General features: G+C 40.1%; 1 protein-coding gene across 1 annotated transcript in view; it reads left to right on the forward strand.

Moving 5' to 3' along the window:
• The window catches only part of NEK9 (NIMA related kinase 9), a gene marked incomplete at both ends in the record, with an annotated part of 33,140 nt that overhangs the window by 7,553 nt on the left and 7,954 nt on the right, over positions 1 to 17,633 (forward strand). Inside the window, 12 exons of the mRNA XM_084241365.1 lie at positions 53 to 184; positions 2,068 to 2,178; positions 3,232 to 3,296; positions 5,644 to 5,694; positions 6,138 to 6,330; positions 8,440 to 8,584; positions 9,199 to 9,399; positions 9,588 to 9,634; positions 10,817 to 10,972; positions 12,589 to 12,697; positions 13,189 to 13,350; positions 16,573 to 16,743. Of these exons, the coding sequence (XP_084097491.1) occupies positions 53 to 184; positions 2,068 to 2,178; positions 3,232 to 3,296; positions 5,644 to 5,694; positions 6,138 to 6,330; positions 8,440 to 8,584; positions 9,199 to 9,399; positions 9,588 to 9,634; positions 10,817 to 10,972; positions 12,589 to 12,697; positions 13,189 to 13,350; positions 16,573 to 16,743 (1,543 nt within the window). The remainder of the gene's footprint in view (positions 1 to 52; positions 185 to 2,067; positions 2,179 to 3,231; positions 3,297 to 5,643; positions 5,695 to 6,137; positions 6,331 to 8,439; positions 8,585 to 9,198; positions 9,400 to 9,587; positions 9,635 to 10,816; positions 10,973 to 12,588; positions 12,698 to 13,188; positions 13,351 to 16,572; positions 16,744 to 17,633) is intronic.

The following is a 17,633-nucleotide window of genomic DNA, read 5'->3' on the forward strand; positions in this document are numbered from 1 at the left end:
CTACAGTTACCTCAGAAAAAAAGTTATTCTCTGATTGATTTCTTTGTTTTAGCTTGTGGGAACTCCATATTACATGTCACCAGAGCTCTGCCAAGGAGTAAAATACAGTTTTAAGTCTGACATCTGGGCAGTTGGCTGCGTCATTTTTGAACTGCTTACTCTGAAGAGGACATTTGATGCTACAGTAAGTGGATGCACTATCCTCATGTTGTCCTTGCACATGATACAAGTTGGTTGTGAAAATTAATTTCATTTATCCTTGAGCTGTAAGCAAAAATAACCAATGTTCTGGCATTTCAGGGCTTAGAAAAATAAATAGGTCTCATAAAGACCAATGAATTTGCCTTTAATAACACACTTGGTATATTATTAAATTGCTATAGACCAGATTTATGTGCAGCTTGAATTCTGTTGAAATAACCATAATCAAGTAGCTTGAACACTGTACTTGAATCTGTTGGTTGTAATTACAGCTGGCTCTAGGACTGCCTGTGATGTCGCTGTTTGGATAGATAAACCATTTTATCACTTAGGTTTCTACACCCTCATTTTTTTCAAAACTGAGACAAATGATATAATAATACCCATTAGAGTGTTTCTTTTAAATAAAGAATTACCCTCTGTCTCTTATGAAAGATTGTTATTGTTTCATCAGACAACAAATTCCTTTAAGTCATTTTTAATTTTTTAAGATTTATTTTTATTTATTTATGCACACAAGAACTGGGGTGTAGGCCAGAGGTGGAGGTTGATGAGAGGATTCACCAGAGACAGATTGGGGAGCAGAACAGGCAGATCTACTGAAATACGCTTGTGAGGGGAGCAGTGGGTGAGACAGGAGAGGTCTGCTGTGCCGTGTGGTTTAGCTCCCTGGCCAGGGATTGAACTCATGCCACAGTGGCTGGCAATAGCTTGATAGCTCTAAGAATTTAACCCCTGCGCCATCAGGGAGGCCCTATTATTTTTGTTTCTTTAAGTAAAATCCAATGTAAAGTAATACTTCTTAAACTACAAATAGGAAATTACATGGGCATCTGTTAAAATGCAGATTCTTTTATAGTAGGTCTGGAGTGGGGGCCAGTATTCTGCATTCTTACAAGCTCCCAGTTGATGCTTATGGTCCTAGTACTTGCAGCCCATTTTGAGTGGCAAAAGAGGATTCACTTCCTAGATCCCCTACAAGCCAGGTGTGAGAACTTAGACAAATTACTTTCTCTCTTTGATCCTCTATTCATTATCTATAACAAGAAAAACATATATTTCCCTCTCACAGAGATACTCTGATAATGTATATTAAAAATGTAAGGTAATGTATGTAAAATGTATGTAAAATTGATAATGTATCTACAAATGTAAGGTAATGCAAATTCATTGGCATTTATGAGACCTATTTATTTTTCTAAGTCCTAAAGTTTATGCTGCTGTAGTCTAATTCTCCTAAATCATACAGTTGGAGGAAAATAAGTTTTAGAGTCAGATAGAATTGGATTGGAATTTTGGCTCCATTTGTTACTTTGTAATCGGGTAGTTGCATGGTGTTTGCCAGAATTAAAAAGGATCATGTATGTAGCATTGCTGCCTAATACTTAGTGGTCTCTCAATAAAGGTGATGGTATTATTATTTTTTTATCATTGTCATCTTATTATTCACTGCCCTGTCTGTTGCAATAGAGTATCACCTGTATAGCCATTATTAGCATATATAAATTAGGAGACAAATTGTTGGCAAAGGAGGTACTTAAAGCCAAGGAGCATAGCTTACTTTGCTTTCCTTTTTGGGATTCAGTGGAAGGTCATATTGTGGATACTCTTGAGTATTATGTTATGGCCACATAGTCGCATCTCCATGTTGACCATTTAGCTTCATTCCATCTGATATCAACAATGTATCCCTGTCCATTTCTTGCTGATGCATACTGATAGTTATTAAAAGAAGTCCCATCTAATGCAGAAGTATTGCTACTTCTTTAAATAATAAAGTCACAGACATCTTTGAGCCCATAATGATAGATAGAATATAATGTCATATTTATAACCAAGAAAACCACAATCATCACTTTCTCATAGAATCCACTGAACCTGTGTGTGAAGATTGTACAAGGAATCCGGGCCATGGAAGTTGATTCTAGCCAGTATTCTTTAGAATTGATCCAAATGGTCCATGTGTGCCTTGACCAGGTAAGTGTGGCTTACATATGGATTTCAGTATAGTCTTTTCCCTTCTACCCTTAGTGTTTAGAGACTGACATAGATGAACCTGCATAAAACCACATCCACTTCCCTTGGGAGGATGTATCTGTGGCTATACGCAGAACAGGCATTGGCAGCTCAGAGAATTCATGTGTGCTTTAGCCAACAAACCTTTACTTTGCTCTGCTTTATTGTTACTTAGTTTGTGAAGTGATTTTATCATCTAAATTTGCTCCATTTTTTATGATCAAGATTAACTTCTGTAAATTAATTATGTAGTTATAAATACAGAATACATAGATACAGAATATATATAGTTCTGGTATCTCACATTTGCTTTGCAGTTTAGTGCTAAGTTAGTAGCATTCAAAGTATGGTCCATGAACCACAGCCATTAACATTGCCAGAGGATAGGGAGATTTTATAAATAAACCCCAGGTGGCCTAGGAGTTAAGTCTCAGTGCTACCACCATGAAGGCCCACCAGGGCGGCCTGAGTTAAATCCCTGGCCCGGAAGCTAAACCACAGGGCGCAGCAGACTTTTCCTGTCCCGCCTGCTGCTCCCCTCAGCAGTGTATTTCAGTCAGTCTGCCTGTTCTGTTCCCCACTCTGTCTCTGGTGAATCCTCTCACCTCCTACACCTCTGGCCTGCACCCCAGCTCTACACACAAAAAAAAATAAAATTAAAAAAAAAAAAAAGAAGATTCTAGGGCCCCATACAGATGAAATCTCTTATAAAGCCTAGAAATCTTTATTTATAACAAAGGCTATTCTTTTGTACTTTATATATTAGAGTTTGAGTTACTGCCCTGACTGAACAAGTGAATAAGGTACATTCTCATTCATGTACAAGAGTTGATGATAATGAAATGATAATCACTAAGCATTGAATGTGAGAGAAGAAATTTTTTTTTGAAACAAAAGGGTAATATACTAGTGATCTTCTACTAATTAACCTATCGCCTTCTGCAGGAAAGTAAAATGTCTAATTAGATTCTTTGTTGCCCTCCGTTTAAATTAAGTCCCATTTGTCCTTTTCAGGATCCTGAGCAGAGACCCACTGCAGATGAACTTCTGGATCGCCCTCTTCTCAGGAAACGCAGGAGGTAAAGTACTAAGAAGTCACTCCGTCATCTTTCCGTAGATGGTTGACTGTTAGAGGCCTCATCAGAGTACCGCAGAGAGGGTGGTGTTTCCTGACCTGGCCACTGATACTATTTTCTGTCTGTGTCTCTACTTTCATTAGTTGGGGGTAGCTGCTGACTTTCCCTGCCTTAGACTGTACTTCTGTGTTCTAAATTTGTACTGGAGACTCTAGAGCTCTATACTCCCCACATCTGCAGGTTTTAATATAGAGTTGAAGCATAGTATATGGTAATTAGCAAGAGGGACTCTGGACTCAGATATCCTAAGATCCCAACATCAAGCTTGATTGATTCTTGACAGGTTATTTCCTAAGATTTGATCTGTATTAGAGGGTTGTAGAGGTAGGAAGGAAGTTCTTTATCTTTCATTTCCTATAGGAGAATTTAAACCCTAACTTAAAGGAAAACCTGTTCTTTATCTGTTTTAAGTATTTTAGTCTGTATTCCATTCATTGTATTGTTTTTGCCTTAGTACCCTTAGTCTTTTGTATCATTTAATTAATCTTTTCTGATTCTTCTCCAGTTAATCTCTAGCCAGTGTTTTAGTGCCTAGAATTGTGTATAATACTCTAAAGACAGCACCATGACCTTCCATTTATGTTCTATGCATATTCCAGCAGTATTACCCTTTGGAGCTGGCTAAGTATATTTAAATTTTTTATGTGGCTTATCTCCCAGCTATATTATCACTATTTAAATATTTCCTTTGAGGGGCAGGGGTTAAAGACACAGCGCTATCAAGCTATTGCCAGCCTCTGCAGCGTGAGTTTGATTCCTGGCTAGCCAGGAAGCTAACCTACATGGCACAGCAGACCTCTCCTGTTGCGCTGCTGCTCCCCTCAGCAGTGTATTTTAGTAGATCTGCCTGTTCTGTCTCTGGTGAATTCTCTCATCCACCCCACCCCCCGCCCCTCCACCTCTGGCCTACACCCTAGTTCTTACACGCATAAACAAATAAATCTTTAAAAAATAAATAAATATTTCCATTGAAAATTTTAATTACAATTTTTTATTGAGGTAATTATAGATTTGTAGTACTTTGTTAAGAAGTTTGCACAAAGACAAAGAACTTCTCAGTTAAAGCACAGATACAGGAAGTTTTGGAAAATATTCAGGAAGCACTATGTTTGGCTTAGTTTAATGGTTCTATACCTGGAGCTTTTAAAACACTTCTGGAGCTTTTAAAAATTACTGATGCCTAAGCATCAGGAATTCAGCTATAATTGACTTAGGCAGAACGGGAACTCTGGGGAAGGACTTGGGGGTAAGTAAAGGGAAGAAAGACTAGAAAGGTAGCCAGAGAGTCTTGAATGTCAGATAGAAGAATTTGTACCTAATTGAAGATACAGTACAGAAGTATTAAGAGTTTCTGAGAGGACAGTCATGTGATGAAAGGAATGCCTGAGGAGGAGTTATTTAACAGTACTTACATCGGAACTCCCAGATCAATCTAGGACTGATTAAAGTGGAGTAAACCTTTGATCAGTGAGACAGATTAGGAGGTGCTCCATTGTATAGGTGGGGAAGAAGGCTGCCCAGAACTAAGATAATGAGTCTGGAAAGGACAGGTGAATATAAAAGGGACTATAGACGTAGAATCTGTAGAACTTGAATATTGAAAAAAGGAAAGAGATGAGCTAAGATTTAGAAATGTTTACTTTGTGGGGCTCAGTTGGCAGACTAGATGGAGATGACCAGCAGGTGGTTAAAAATGTGCATCAGAAGTTGTTAAGGCTGGGCCTTCCCGGTGGCGCAGCGAGTTGAGCGCAGCACTGTGAAGCTGTCCACAGTCTCTGCAGCGTGGGTTCGATTCCTGGCCGGTGGGGGAGATACCCATATGGGGCAGCAGACCTCTCCTGTCTTGCTCATAGTTCCCCTCAGCAGTGCTTTTGTCTGTCTGCCTGTTCTGCTCCCCGCTCTGTCTCTGGTGAATCTTCTCACCCTCCCGGGCCTCTGGCCTGTACCCCAGCTCTTGTATAAATAAAATAAATCTTTAAAAAAAAAAAAAAAAAAGAATTTGTTAAGGCTTCCTGTTCCAGCTTGGAACATTTCTTGGAGATAGGAAATCAATAACCCCAAACTACTGGCCCCCTTTTATTTAATGAATTGTTTAATACAAGACCTATTTAACTTATATGAGTCATATGGAAATATTGTAATATTATAGGAGCCATATGGTCTTTAAGAGGATTAAACCTGTGAAATGTATTAGAGATGCTGGTACACTGTAGGAACCTTTTTATTTATTTATTTGTTTGTTTGTTGTTTGTTTGTTTATTTTTGGCTCATGTGTCTTTTTCTTTCTCAGAGAGATGGAGGAGAAAGTCACACTGCTTAATGCACCTACGAAGAGACCAAGGTAATGCTGAAGAGACTCTTGAAAATTAATATATCTTAACTTGCCACCAGGTCTTTCTTGGTCTTATGTATTGTTCAATCCCAGGAAGTAGCCTTTGGCATCCTTTCAAAAGCCAACATCTGCTTAAATGTCAGATCATCATTTCTGAGAAAAAGAAAGTTATAATTTCACTCTCAGTGCTAAAGGGAACATCATTATCATAATGGATGTTGAAAAGTGTAGGTATTGTGGATCAGACTAGAATCTGATCTGGTTGAGCTCAGATGAAGCCCTCAGGCAGGAACTGCAAAGCCTGCTATGATAGAGGGTCGATAAGTTGTCAAGAAAAGACATACTTTCTTATACCATAATTAGCAGTTCCTCTCAGGGAACAGACTGGAAGCATTTTTCTATTGATACAGTTTTTATGTTAAATGTACCTTTGTTCTGGCTGTTATTGGCAGGTCGAGCACTGTGACTGAAGCGCCCATTGCTGTGGTAACATCACGAACCAGTGAAGTCTATGTTTGGGGTGGCGGAAAATCAACTCCCCAGAAACTGGATGTTATCAAGAGTGGCTGTAGTGCCCGGCAGGTGTGTGCAGGCAACACCCACTTTGCTGTGGTCACAGTGGAGAAGGAACTGTACACCTGGGTGGTAAGTGAAAACTAAGTCTTTAGAACGGTATTGTAAGCCTAGTTGTTTGCTGGACCCAGGAGGCCCAAGTATTGTTAGCCAAACCCGTGTGGGAGTTGGCAACATGGGATGATGGCATGTAAGCTCTTATGAGAGTGGGATTTTCTTTCTTTAGTTAGTTCACTGATGTGTCCCCAGTACCTGGTACATAATGGGTTGCCTATAAACTTTTTTCAAGGGAAAAAATTAAAAAGGGCACTAGGTTTGAGATTTTGGACTTTACAGCTGGTGATTTCACAAAGTCACTTAGTTACTCTGTTCTGTTACCATGTTATGATTACTATGTTATCATGAGGTTCACAGCAGCTGGTATCTGTGAAATAGCTTTGTAAATGAACAAAGCCCTACATCACATAAGGAAAATTCCAAGACCTCTACCAGTGATTGAGGATGGACTCTCTATCTCCTGAGGGGAATATCCCTTTGTTTCCTCTGGATTCCACCCTATCTCACATTCTTGAACAGATTGCTATCTATTTCCTTAACTCCTACTTGCTCCTCATTCACCTATAGTGCAACTTCCATCCCTGACACTCAGTTGAACCTATACTTTTTTTTTTTTTAAGATTTATTTATTTATATAAGAACCAGGGTACAGGCCAGATGTGCAGGAGGATGAGAGGATTCACCAGAGACAGAGCGGGGAACAGAACAGGCAGACTGACTAAAATACACTGCTGAGGGGAACATCGGGCAAGACAGGACAGGTCTGCCACACCATGTGGGCATCTCCGCAGCCAGCAGGGATTGAACCCTCACTGCAGAGGCTGTGGACAGCTTCACAGGGCTGTACTCAACCACCTGCACCACCAGGCCCTGTTCTTGACAAAATAACCTATAAATTTTGAAAATAAAACAAATAGTTTTTAGTCCTTACCTTATTTGACCCCCTTCCTCCATGAAGCTTTGTCTTCCCTCAGCTTCCATGAGGTCATATTCTCTTGGCTTGTCTCCTGTCTTTTTGACTGTGTCTTCTCAGGCTCATTTCAAGCTGCTTTTCCTTCACCCGCGCCTCTCTTTGGACCTCAGCTCTTTTCTATCTTGCTCCTTTTCCTGAAAGAGCTCATTTTTCCCAGTAGTTTTAGCTACTTTCTCTATGAGGACAGGCTTTATCCCCAGTGTGTGACAGAGTAGACATTCAACTATTGATTGGTTGAAAGCATGAATGAATGATTTGGCCACTATCACAGACTGTTGACTGGTTATATCCTAAGATCCTATCCTTCAAAGAACTATCCCCTGAGCACTGCCAGATGGGGAGTAAAATTAGTATCTTACAAAACACTGTATAAGAACATACATTTGGGACATTGAATAAAAAAATTACTTATCTGGATGGAGCTGGAAGGGATCATGCTTAGCGAAATAAGCCAGAAAGAAAAAGAAAAATACCGGATGGTCTCACTCATAGCCGGAATCTAGGAAACTTAGATAAGGGACCAGGAAAAAGAATAACTATAAAAAGAAAATATCAAAATCAACAAACAACTGTGAACCAGAGACACTCTATGGGGGTTGGGGGACAGGGAAAGGAGGGATTGGGTCAAAATAAGGGGGTTATAATTGTATAGGGAATATAAAAATAAAATTTAAATTAAAAAAATTAAATATTAAAAAAAATTACTTATCTCTATACAACTGGCAGTAAGGACTATCTTCAGCGCTGTATTGCAGCCTATTTCATATTGTCAGATTCTTTATAATGAGTCATATTTCAGGGAAACTATGATTAAAGTTTGTAAAACTAGTAAGGATTATAAGAGGTTGTACTTTTGTAGAAAACAATCAAATAAATAAAGAATTTTCACCATCATGCATATTTGTAAATATTTAGTTCACCTTAGACTTGAAAGAGAAAGAATTGGAATGTGTCCTTTTAAGGCATGATGGACATCAATCTAGACACTTTTTAAATTTTCTTTACCTATGGCAGGGGTTTTATATTACCTAGCATTAAGAGAGGTAATCTTTCCCTTTTTTTTCCTACTGTTTTTCTTAATAAAAAGTTGTATTGAAGATGAGTGTTCAGCATGAAATGTTAAGACTTCATGAGACCTCTTTATTTCACAGAACATGCAGGGGGGAACTAAACTCCATGGTCAGTTGGGCCATGGAGACAAAGCTTCCTACAGACAGCCAAAGCATGTGGAAAAGTTGCAAGGCAAAGCTATCCGCCAGGTGTCATGTGGTGATGATTTCACTGTCTGTGTGACAGGTAAGCTGTCAGCAGAAAGCATCCAGATGTGTTTGGTGTGGGATTTGTACTTGATTCTGTGTAGTTTTAGTTGGAATTTTACAATAAAAGCCAGTATTCAGAGAGCCAAAGAACTGAACAGATAAACACATTAATAGCATAATTAATTTGCTTATAGTATTAGAAGGACGATGACCATGGAGAAGACAGATAGCAGAAAGGAAGTGGGGAGTCAGATGAAAGATGTCAAATGTCCCAATAAGGGAAAAATCATTTCACTGGCTGGTCAGGAACGGATAACACTAAATCAGGAATCAAGAGCTGCAATTTGGTTTTTGTTCCTGTCATTACTTTCTTTATGATTCCTTTCTACTTCTCTTTTTCTCTATTTCTCCATAAAATAAAGATGACCCCAGGAATATTTTAAGCCTATAAAATCTAATGCTACCACTATTTTAAATTATAATAATAATACACATGACTCGAGACTTTGCATACTCTTAGTGCTTTGGAGTTCTCCAGTGTAATCACTCTGTGTGAGGTCATTGACTAGGGTGGTCCTAATTCCAGCCCTGCCCCCATTTCTGATTGGACAAAGTCATTTATTTGATGGGTTCTTTCCTCCTTTTTTGCAGATGAGGGTCAGATCTATGCCTTTGGATCTGATTACTATGGCTGCATGGGGGTGGACAAGGTTGCTGGCCAAGAAGTCCTAGAACCTATGCAGCTGAAATTCTTCCTGAACAATCCAGTGGAGCAGGTCTCCTGTGGAGATAATCATGTGGTGGTTTTGACACGAAACAAGGAAGTCTATTCTTGGGGCTGTGGGGAATATGGTAGGTGTAATCTTGTCTTGTCCACTTATTCCCAGGTGCACAACCTAAATTCGGGCTTTTGTGCAGCTAAACACATCATGCAGACTCCAAGTGAGAAATGTTTATTCAGTAAAGAGAATCTTACAGGAAATATTTTCATTGGGAGGGGAGCCCTCATTTTAATGATTTTTCTGTCTCGTGTGTCTCAGGACGACTGGGTTTGGATTCAGAAGAGGATTATTACACACCACAAAAGGTAAATCAGAAATAATTTCTTCCTAAAGCCTATCTGGTTTACACAGACCCGAGTGATTTGGCCTCTTTCCCTGACTCCTCATATCAAGGCATTTATTTCTGAAATATTTCCTATCCAATCCAGGATTCCTGGCTTAGCACTATGTGATCTTGCCATCTAGCTCAATCATAAAAGGTTGAGAAAGAGGATAAAGGCCCTATGGACATGGACATGTTACATCTTACTCAGAAATGAGAGCTAAAAACAGTATGTATGGTGAAAAAGTCATATAGAGCACAATACACTCTGGAAAATTCCTTGAGGTGAAACTGGAAAGCAGTATACTTTATGTTAACCCAACACAACCATTTTCTATAGTTAAACACCAGATAAAATAGTTTTTTGTTTTGGGGGGGCATGTTGTATGAAGCATAATATCTATAATTACTCTCAGCTCTGCAGGAGCTGGTACGGGAGCTGAAAGCAGCTGAGGGTAGAGCAGGGTTACGTGTCTCTCACAACTGCCCTAGGGCACAGGCTCGCCTTGGAAAGGTCGACTAGTCATCTATACCATTCACTTTAGCAGTGTTTATTTACTTTTTAAAAATTAACTTATGTATTTGTAGTACCATTCTTAATGGGATTTATCATTGTTCCTCCTCTTCTGAAAAGTCTGTAATTAAAACCTTGAGGTTTGAGTTTTCGGGTTTGACAGATGTCCATCATGTCCCCCACCACTCTCCAGCCCTATTTAGTGAGCAGCTGGGGGATGTGAGCATTGGAAGACATAACTGCTACCTCAGTGCTGTCACCTCACTTGTAATACAAACAGACTAGGACCCCACATGGCTACTGAGTTTTGTCTATGACTGTCATGATTTTGTCAATCTTGGAGAACAAAATCAGCCGTGGATGGAAGCTTTGCTTTGCCAGCATTTTCTGAGAAGTCTTCAGGACCTAATGCTAAAACAAACTTTGACAGGGTCAGTCTAGTTAGCTGATTTGGAACAATCACATTTATTATAAAACTTGAGCTCCTGTTGAAAACAGTAGCCTTTAAGCAACTGGGCAGATCTAAAGAGAATAGAGCAACCTTTACTTCCCTGCAGTCATTATGCCAAATGCAGAACATCATTTTGAAGAATTTGAGGGTTTTTTCCTAATACAGATTATGTTTTGGGGATTTTTTTTTTCTTCTGTCAGGTGGATGTTCCCCAGACCTTGATTATTGTTGCAGTTCAGTGTGGCTGTGATGGGACATTTCTGCTGACCCAGTCAGGAAAAGTGCTGGCCTGTGGACTCAATGAGTTTAACAAACTGGGTCTGAATCAATGTATGTCTGGAATCATCAACCATGAAGTAAGTACCCTTGTGCATACCCTAATGAGGAAGCTAAAACTTTTGTTGAGATAAAGTCCTGCATTCTATACAGTAAATTCACTGATTACATATACTGAGTTTATGTCTTTCTAACCACAGTCAGAACTTCTCCAGATTGGGATTTCTTTGGGAATATTATTATTAGTTGTGACCATGGAATATGACTTAAGAATAAAATAGGGATCTTACAGCCACTATGTTCTGCTAGAGAAGCTGAATACAAAAAAAGTATATTACTATATAATTCCTATTATATGAAGTTTAAAAACAGGCAAAGTTAACTGAAGATGGCATAAGTCAAAACAGTGGCTATTTCTGGGAGGAAGATTATGGGGAGATATTAACAGAATGGGTGGGAGAGAGTCTAGGTTGATGAAAATGATGATCTGGATGGTGGTTTTACATTTATATGCAAGCCCTATAACATTTTACAGTATGTTGTACTGCACTAAATAAATTGATTACAGAGAATCAAGTGATAGGATTTAGATTCTACCTTATCACTGAAATAGGTCTAAAAGTCATTTGTTAATATAACAAAAAATCTTCTTTCTCAATCTTAGCATAGGACATTTCAAGAGTCTAGGGAACTGGACAAGAAACAGTAGACAAAGACCAGCTATATATGAGAAACATCAATCATATGAGTCATCATATGCATATATATTATAAATCACAATATGATATAGTGATTCTGAAATGAGAAGGGGGCCTCCCTAGTGGCGCAAGGGGTTAAGCACAGCACTATGAAGCTCTCCCCAGCCTCTGCAGCCCAAGTTTGATCCCCGGCTAGCCAGGGAGCTATCCTCATAGTGCAGCAGACATTTCCTATCTCACCTGCTGCTCTCCTCAGCAGTGTATTTCAGTCAGTCTGCCTGTTCTTTTCCCCACACTGTCTCTGGTGAATCCTCTCACCACCACTACCCCCGGCACCTCTGGCCTGTATCCCAGTTCTTGTATGTACAAATATTTAAAAATAAATAGATAAAATGAGAAGAGTGCAAATTTGGAGCAAGCGTGGGGAGAAAATCTATGTAGGTTGTAAAGTCATTTTCAGAATTGCCATTACTTGATTTGTAGTTTTTCTGTAATATGGAGTTTTGTGAAATTTTAAACTTCAAGGATTTTTTCTGTGCTAACTTAAAGGAAACAGGGATTTTAACATGTTGAAAAACACTACCTCCTAGGTGAAATTTGATAACTAACCTGGTGGCTTTGCGCGCTGGAGAAAGTCCTCAGGATTTTAATTCTTTGCCCTGCCCTCGTTAGGTATGCAGATTGTATAACCAAGACAAATATCTGTGATTCTGTCTTATGTAAATTCCTTCTAGGACTGAGAGTTCACATTCTGCATACCCTAATGAGGGAGCTAAAACTTTTGTTGAGATAAAGTCCTGCATTATATACAGTAAATTCAGTGATTACATACCGAGTTTATGTCTTCTTAGATTCTGTTGGAGGTGAAGAGCTACCTGGCACCTTCTTAGAAACATGATTTGCTAGAACAGCCTTTTGTTCACCAGGACAACATTCTCAGCCTGTTACCCTCTATTTTTACCTCATGAGTCTTGGCTTTATGTTTTACTTTGTTCTAGGCATACCATGAAGTTCCCTACACAACTTCCTTTACCTTGGCCAAGCAGTTGTCCTTCTATAAGATCCGGACAGTCGCCCCAGGCAAGACTCACACAGCTGCTATTGATGGTGAGTTGATTTACAACTGACACAAGGCTTACTAGCCCAGGCTCTTTTATTCTGTCAAGTATTAGCTTTTTGAACATTCCCTTGAGTGTTCCCTCTAGTATCCAGTATTACTATTTTTTAACAAATGAGACATTCAACTACAAGTTTTTGTTGATAATCATTATAAATGCATAATCAAGACATCCCTAAGTGAGGATGTCACACTTAGAATGCAGACAACTACTATCTCTAAATAGCACCTTCTGTAAGCATTCTAATCTAGATAGTACCTGTTTTCCACATTTATGTACAATATTGGAGAGAAAATAGAGTATTAAGTCACTTCCTATGTCTAATGGGTCATAGTTCCTACATGCCCTGTCTGCACTAGGTCCAGGATATCAGCGTTATCTCTGTAATTGTGCATGTCACAACCAGAGGCTGATCTGTGAGACTCTGTAGTGTTTCTCCATGCTTTCTCACTATTCTGGTTATTTATTTTTGCTTCTCAGAGCGAGGCCGACTGCTGACCTTTGGCTGCAACAAATGTGGACAGCTGGGCGTTGGAAATTATAAGAAGCGTCTAGGAATTAACTTATTGGGGGGACCCCTAGGAGGGAAGCAGGTGATCAGGGTCTCCTGTGGGGATGAATTTACCATTGCTGCCACTGACGGTGAGTCTGTACATCATTTCAAGCTTTCTGTACTGATGGCTGTGTTTTAAATCTTGGTTGGGAAAGTGGTAGACTTGTTAAAGTGTGAGTTTTCTAGACAATGACAAGTTAATATTCTAAGTCCCTAATTTTTTACTTTAACTTCTTGGGTAAAAAAAAATTTTTTTATTCATGCAGTCTTCACTAATTTGACACACATAGGAAAACCTGCAGTCATCTTGCAAAATTTTATCTAACCAATAATTTGATAGGCATTTAGAAAAGATATGTTCAAATCTGTCTGAAAAAATGTTTTAAGAATTGTTACATATGTCTGTATATACCTTGCCCAGCACCATGTTGGTTTCATAAATGTTGACTAGGTTGATGGAGAGAGAACAATATCATCCTTACTCCTTGGTTAGGGTCAGCTGCAGTGCACTGATGTCCTGTGGGGCTGCTAAGATTTGAAAGGTGGTGTGCTATGTGTTTCTCAGCGTTCTGAATTGGTGTGATTAAATTTTCTTCTCTTTCCTCTCATAGCTATTTCTAGTAGCTACTTGCTCCTGTCACCACTTCTCTTCTTTACTACTACTTCAGTGGGTCTTCATTCCTTCCCTCTTCTACTCTCTTTGTTTCTCTGTTCTCTTCTCTCTTTCATCTGAATTTTTTTTTGGTAGCCTCTTCTTTTTTGTGACTGGTAGATAACAAATCACATTTCATCTTCTTATCTTTTGACTCATTTCAGCATTTCTTTCCGTGCTCATGCCCTGAGCTGTCTTTGTTTTCTGTCAGTCTGTGCCTGTACATACAGATTAGGACTCCAGGGTTAGTGCCCGATCAGCAATCTGTTAGCACGTTTAATTAAGTGAACCAGCTTTCAGAGTAGCACAGTGACCTTCCCTGCTTGTCCCAAAAAAGGAACTTTAGGGGCCAAGCTATTTAGGTCAGAGTAGATAAATGGAAATGTCACCTAAAAGACAGAGTCAGGATGTCCCTGAGGATTAAATTTAATGCAGCAAGGTCAGTAGCACTTTCTAAAAGGGACTCAAAGAGGGAATGTTCCTCCAGTAAATCTGTGTACTTCATGAATTAAATTTCAGAATGAGAAGTATAGAATTAGATTCTGTGACTGGGCATTTTACTCTTGGTAAATGTTCCTATACTCTCTATATTTAGTTTCCTCATTCACGCAGCAAACATAAGCTGAATACATACTATGTTCCAGGTCCTTTTTTAGGCTTCGGGAATATAAAAGAGTCTCATAGTCTAATAGGATAGGAAAAACATCCGTATAAACAGACCAGTGCAGGCAGATAGATCAGTGCTGTGAGAGCAGTGCCCTCCTCCTCCACGCCCTGGAATGCCCAGGGCTCAAACCCCCTCTCTCGACACTTTCCCTTCCTTCACTCCCTAAGTGACCTCATTACCTTAATTAAATACCTCCTGTACGTTGATTTCACCCTTGACCTCATTTATTCAGCAGCCCCTTGACTTAAATGGCTAATGACAGGGTGACTTTATAGAGATGGTGTTTTCCTGGGTCAGTCCTGATTTGCACCTATTATCATTAGTAGCACCCTGTTTTCATAAAAAAAAAGTCCTGGATTGGATAAGATGTTACAAACACTCAAACAAATAGTATGTTCAAAATTAAACTTCAGATTTTCTGCCCAAATCTGTTCATTCTGCAACCAATCCAGCTCAGAAAATGACAGCTCCATCCTACACTCCACATCCCATCAGTCAGCAAACCCTTTTATCCTCAGATATATCCAACCACTTCTCACATCTTCACTACTATTGCTGATCTCTGCTTCCATTCTTGTTCCCTGCAGTGGGTTCTTCTCATGATATTTTGTGGGTCCTTTTAAAAACCTCAGCCCTCTGTTGGTTTTACCTACCAATCAGTAAAAACCACAGTCATTACCATGGCCTGTGTGACCTTACATGACCAGAACCTCAACCACCTCCTGACCTCTTCTCTGACCTCTCTCCCTTCCCTTACTTGTTCCAACCACAGGGGGCTGTTTTTTATCCTTGGTATAGATACTCACATTACCTGTGCAGGAACTTTGCCTTTGCCCTTCCCTCTGCCTAGAAAATTCTTCCCCTAGATATCCATATAGCTCACTCCCTCTCTCACTTCGGTCAGACTCAAGTGTCAGCAAGTACTTCTCTGACTACTGTATCTAAAATAATGATGCCCCTTATTCTTTATTTCCACTTCCTTTTTTTTTTTTAAAAAAAATTTTTTTTTTATAGAGGCATGTGTTATTTATTTATTTTTTTAATTTGTTTTGTTTATACATGCACTGGGTACAGTTAGAAGCGCGGGAGGGTGAGAGAATTCACCAGAGCCAGAGCGGGGAGCAGAGCAGGCAGAAGGACCGAAGTACACTGCTGAGGGGAGCAGCGGGCGGCAGGAGAGGTCTGCGCGCCATGTGGGACCCTCCTCTGGTGGCCTGGGAGCAGCCGGGGATCAAACCGGCGCTGCAGAGGCCGCAGGCAGCTTCGCAACCCAGCACTCAACCGCTGCGCCACGGGGGAGGCCCATTTCCACTTCCTTTTTTATGCCCCACTTATTTTTTTCTTTGCTATTTGTCTTCCTTTATAGCACTAACACTACTTAAAGTATTAGATATTTATTTACTTATGTATTATCAGTCTCCTCCCACTAGAATGTCAGCTCCACAATGGCAGAGACTTGTTTTAGTCTCTGCTCCTAAACCTAGCAGTAGATTCCTAGCAACTATTTAAATGGCAACCCAGGGACCTCCGTGATGGCCTAGGGGTTAAGTCTCAGCGCTTTCACTGCTACGGCCGAGTTTGATCCTCAGCCCGGAAGCTAACCCACACGGTACAGCAGACCTCTCCTGTCTCACCCTGTATCTTAGTCGCTCTGACTATTCTGCTTCCCACTCTGTCTCTGGTGAATCCTCTCATCCCCCAAACCTGGCCTACACCCCAGTTCTTCTATATACACAAAAAAATAAATAAATGACAGTTCATGTTGTCGAATGAGTGACTGGATAAATGGTGGTACTTAGGAGCCATGGTCATGTTTTACCTGGGTGGGGTCAGGAAGAGTTTAGGCTTTATATAGGGGAATAAACAGCTTTCCCTTGTTTTATACATAGTGGGAAATCTTTCTAGCTCTAGGACACAAAGATTGGGGACCCAAAATGTTAGCAAGCTAATGTTCTGTTAAACTTTTGGCTATTTAATTTTTTTTCTCTATAGATAATCACATTTTTGCCTGGGGCAATGGTGGTAATGGTCGCCTGGCAATGACCCCCACGGAGAGACCACATGGCTCTGATATCTGTACCTCGTGGCCTCGGCCTATTTTTGGATCTCTGCATCACGTCCCGGACCTATCTTGCCGTGGCTGGCACACCATTCTCATTGTTGGTAAGAATTTCATATGTGTGGGGGTGTATTTGACCAGAGGATAGATCCACACCTAAGATATAATGGTCATGTTGTTGGAAGCAAAAGTGTCCTGAGGAAAAACACCTCTTTCTGTACGTGTGTAGTGGTCAGTGAAGCCATACCTAGTGATGGGGAGAACACTGTCCTTTCCTGAGCTTTGTCACCTGCTACTTCTTGACCATTTTTTGATATAACTGCACTCTGCCCTTCCCACCATAAGACTTATTAGTTCTACTCTGTATGTATTAATTTTTTGTCTGTTTTCATGCTTCTGTGATAATTTCATATACCTTTAGAAAGAAACTAAATTATCACAGCTTTCTATATAGGAATTACTTTGTTATAAACTAGATTATAAAGGCCAGTGTGAGGGTTAACAGGTCCATTTTTTAGAACAGTGGCTTGCAACCTTGGCTATGCATTAGAATCCCTGAGGACAAGGAAGTTTTCGAAATCCCATCGTCTAGACCCTATCCTTGACCTCTAGTGGCTGTGGACTGCTTCACAGGTTGTTGCATCTTAACCCTTGCACCACGAGGGTGGGACCTCGATGTTGTTGCTTTTTAAAGTTTTCCAGATGGGGCCTCCGCTGTGGCACACAGCAGGTTAAGCGCCACGCAGTGAAGCTGTCCAGTCTCTGCAGCGCGGGTTTGATTCCCAGCCGTCCAGGGAGATTCCCACATGGCGCGGCAGACCTCTCCTGCCTTGCCCACTGCTTCCCCAGCAGTGTCTTTGGTCTGTCCATCCGTCCGTCTGTTCTGCTCCCCACTCTGTCTCTGGTGAATTCTCTCACCCTCCTGTGCCTCTGACCTGTACCCCAGTTCTTGTATAAAATAAATCTTTAAAAAAAAAAAAGACTTTAGGGGCCT

The sequence above is a fragment of the Talpa europaea genome, assembly GCF_964194135.1.
Source record: "Talpa europaea genome assembly, chromosome: 8".
NCBI lineage: Eukaryota > Metazoa > Chordata > Mammalia > Eulipotyphla > Talpidae > Talpa > Talpa europaea.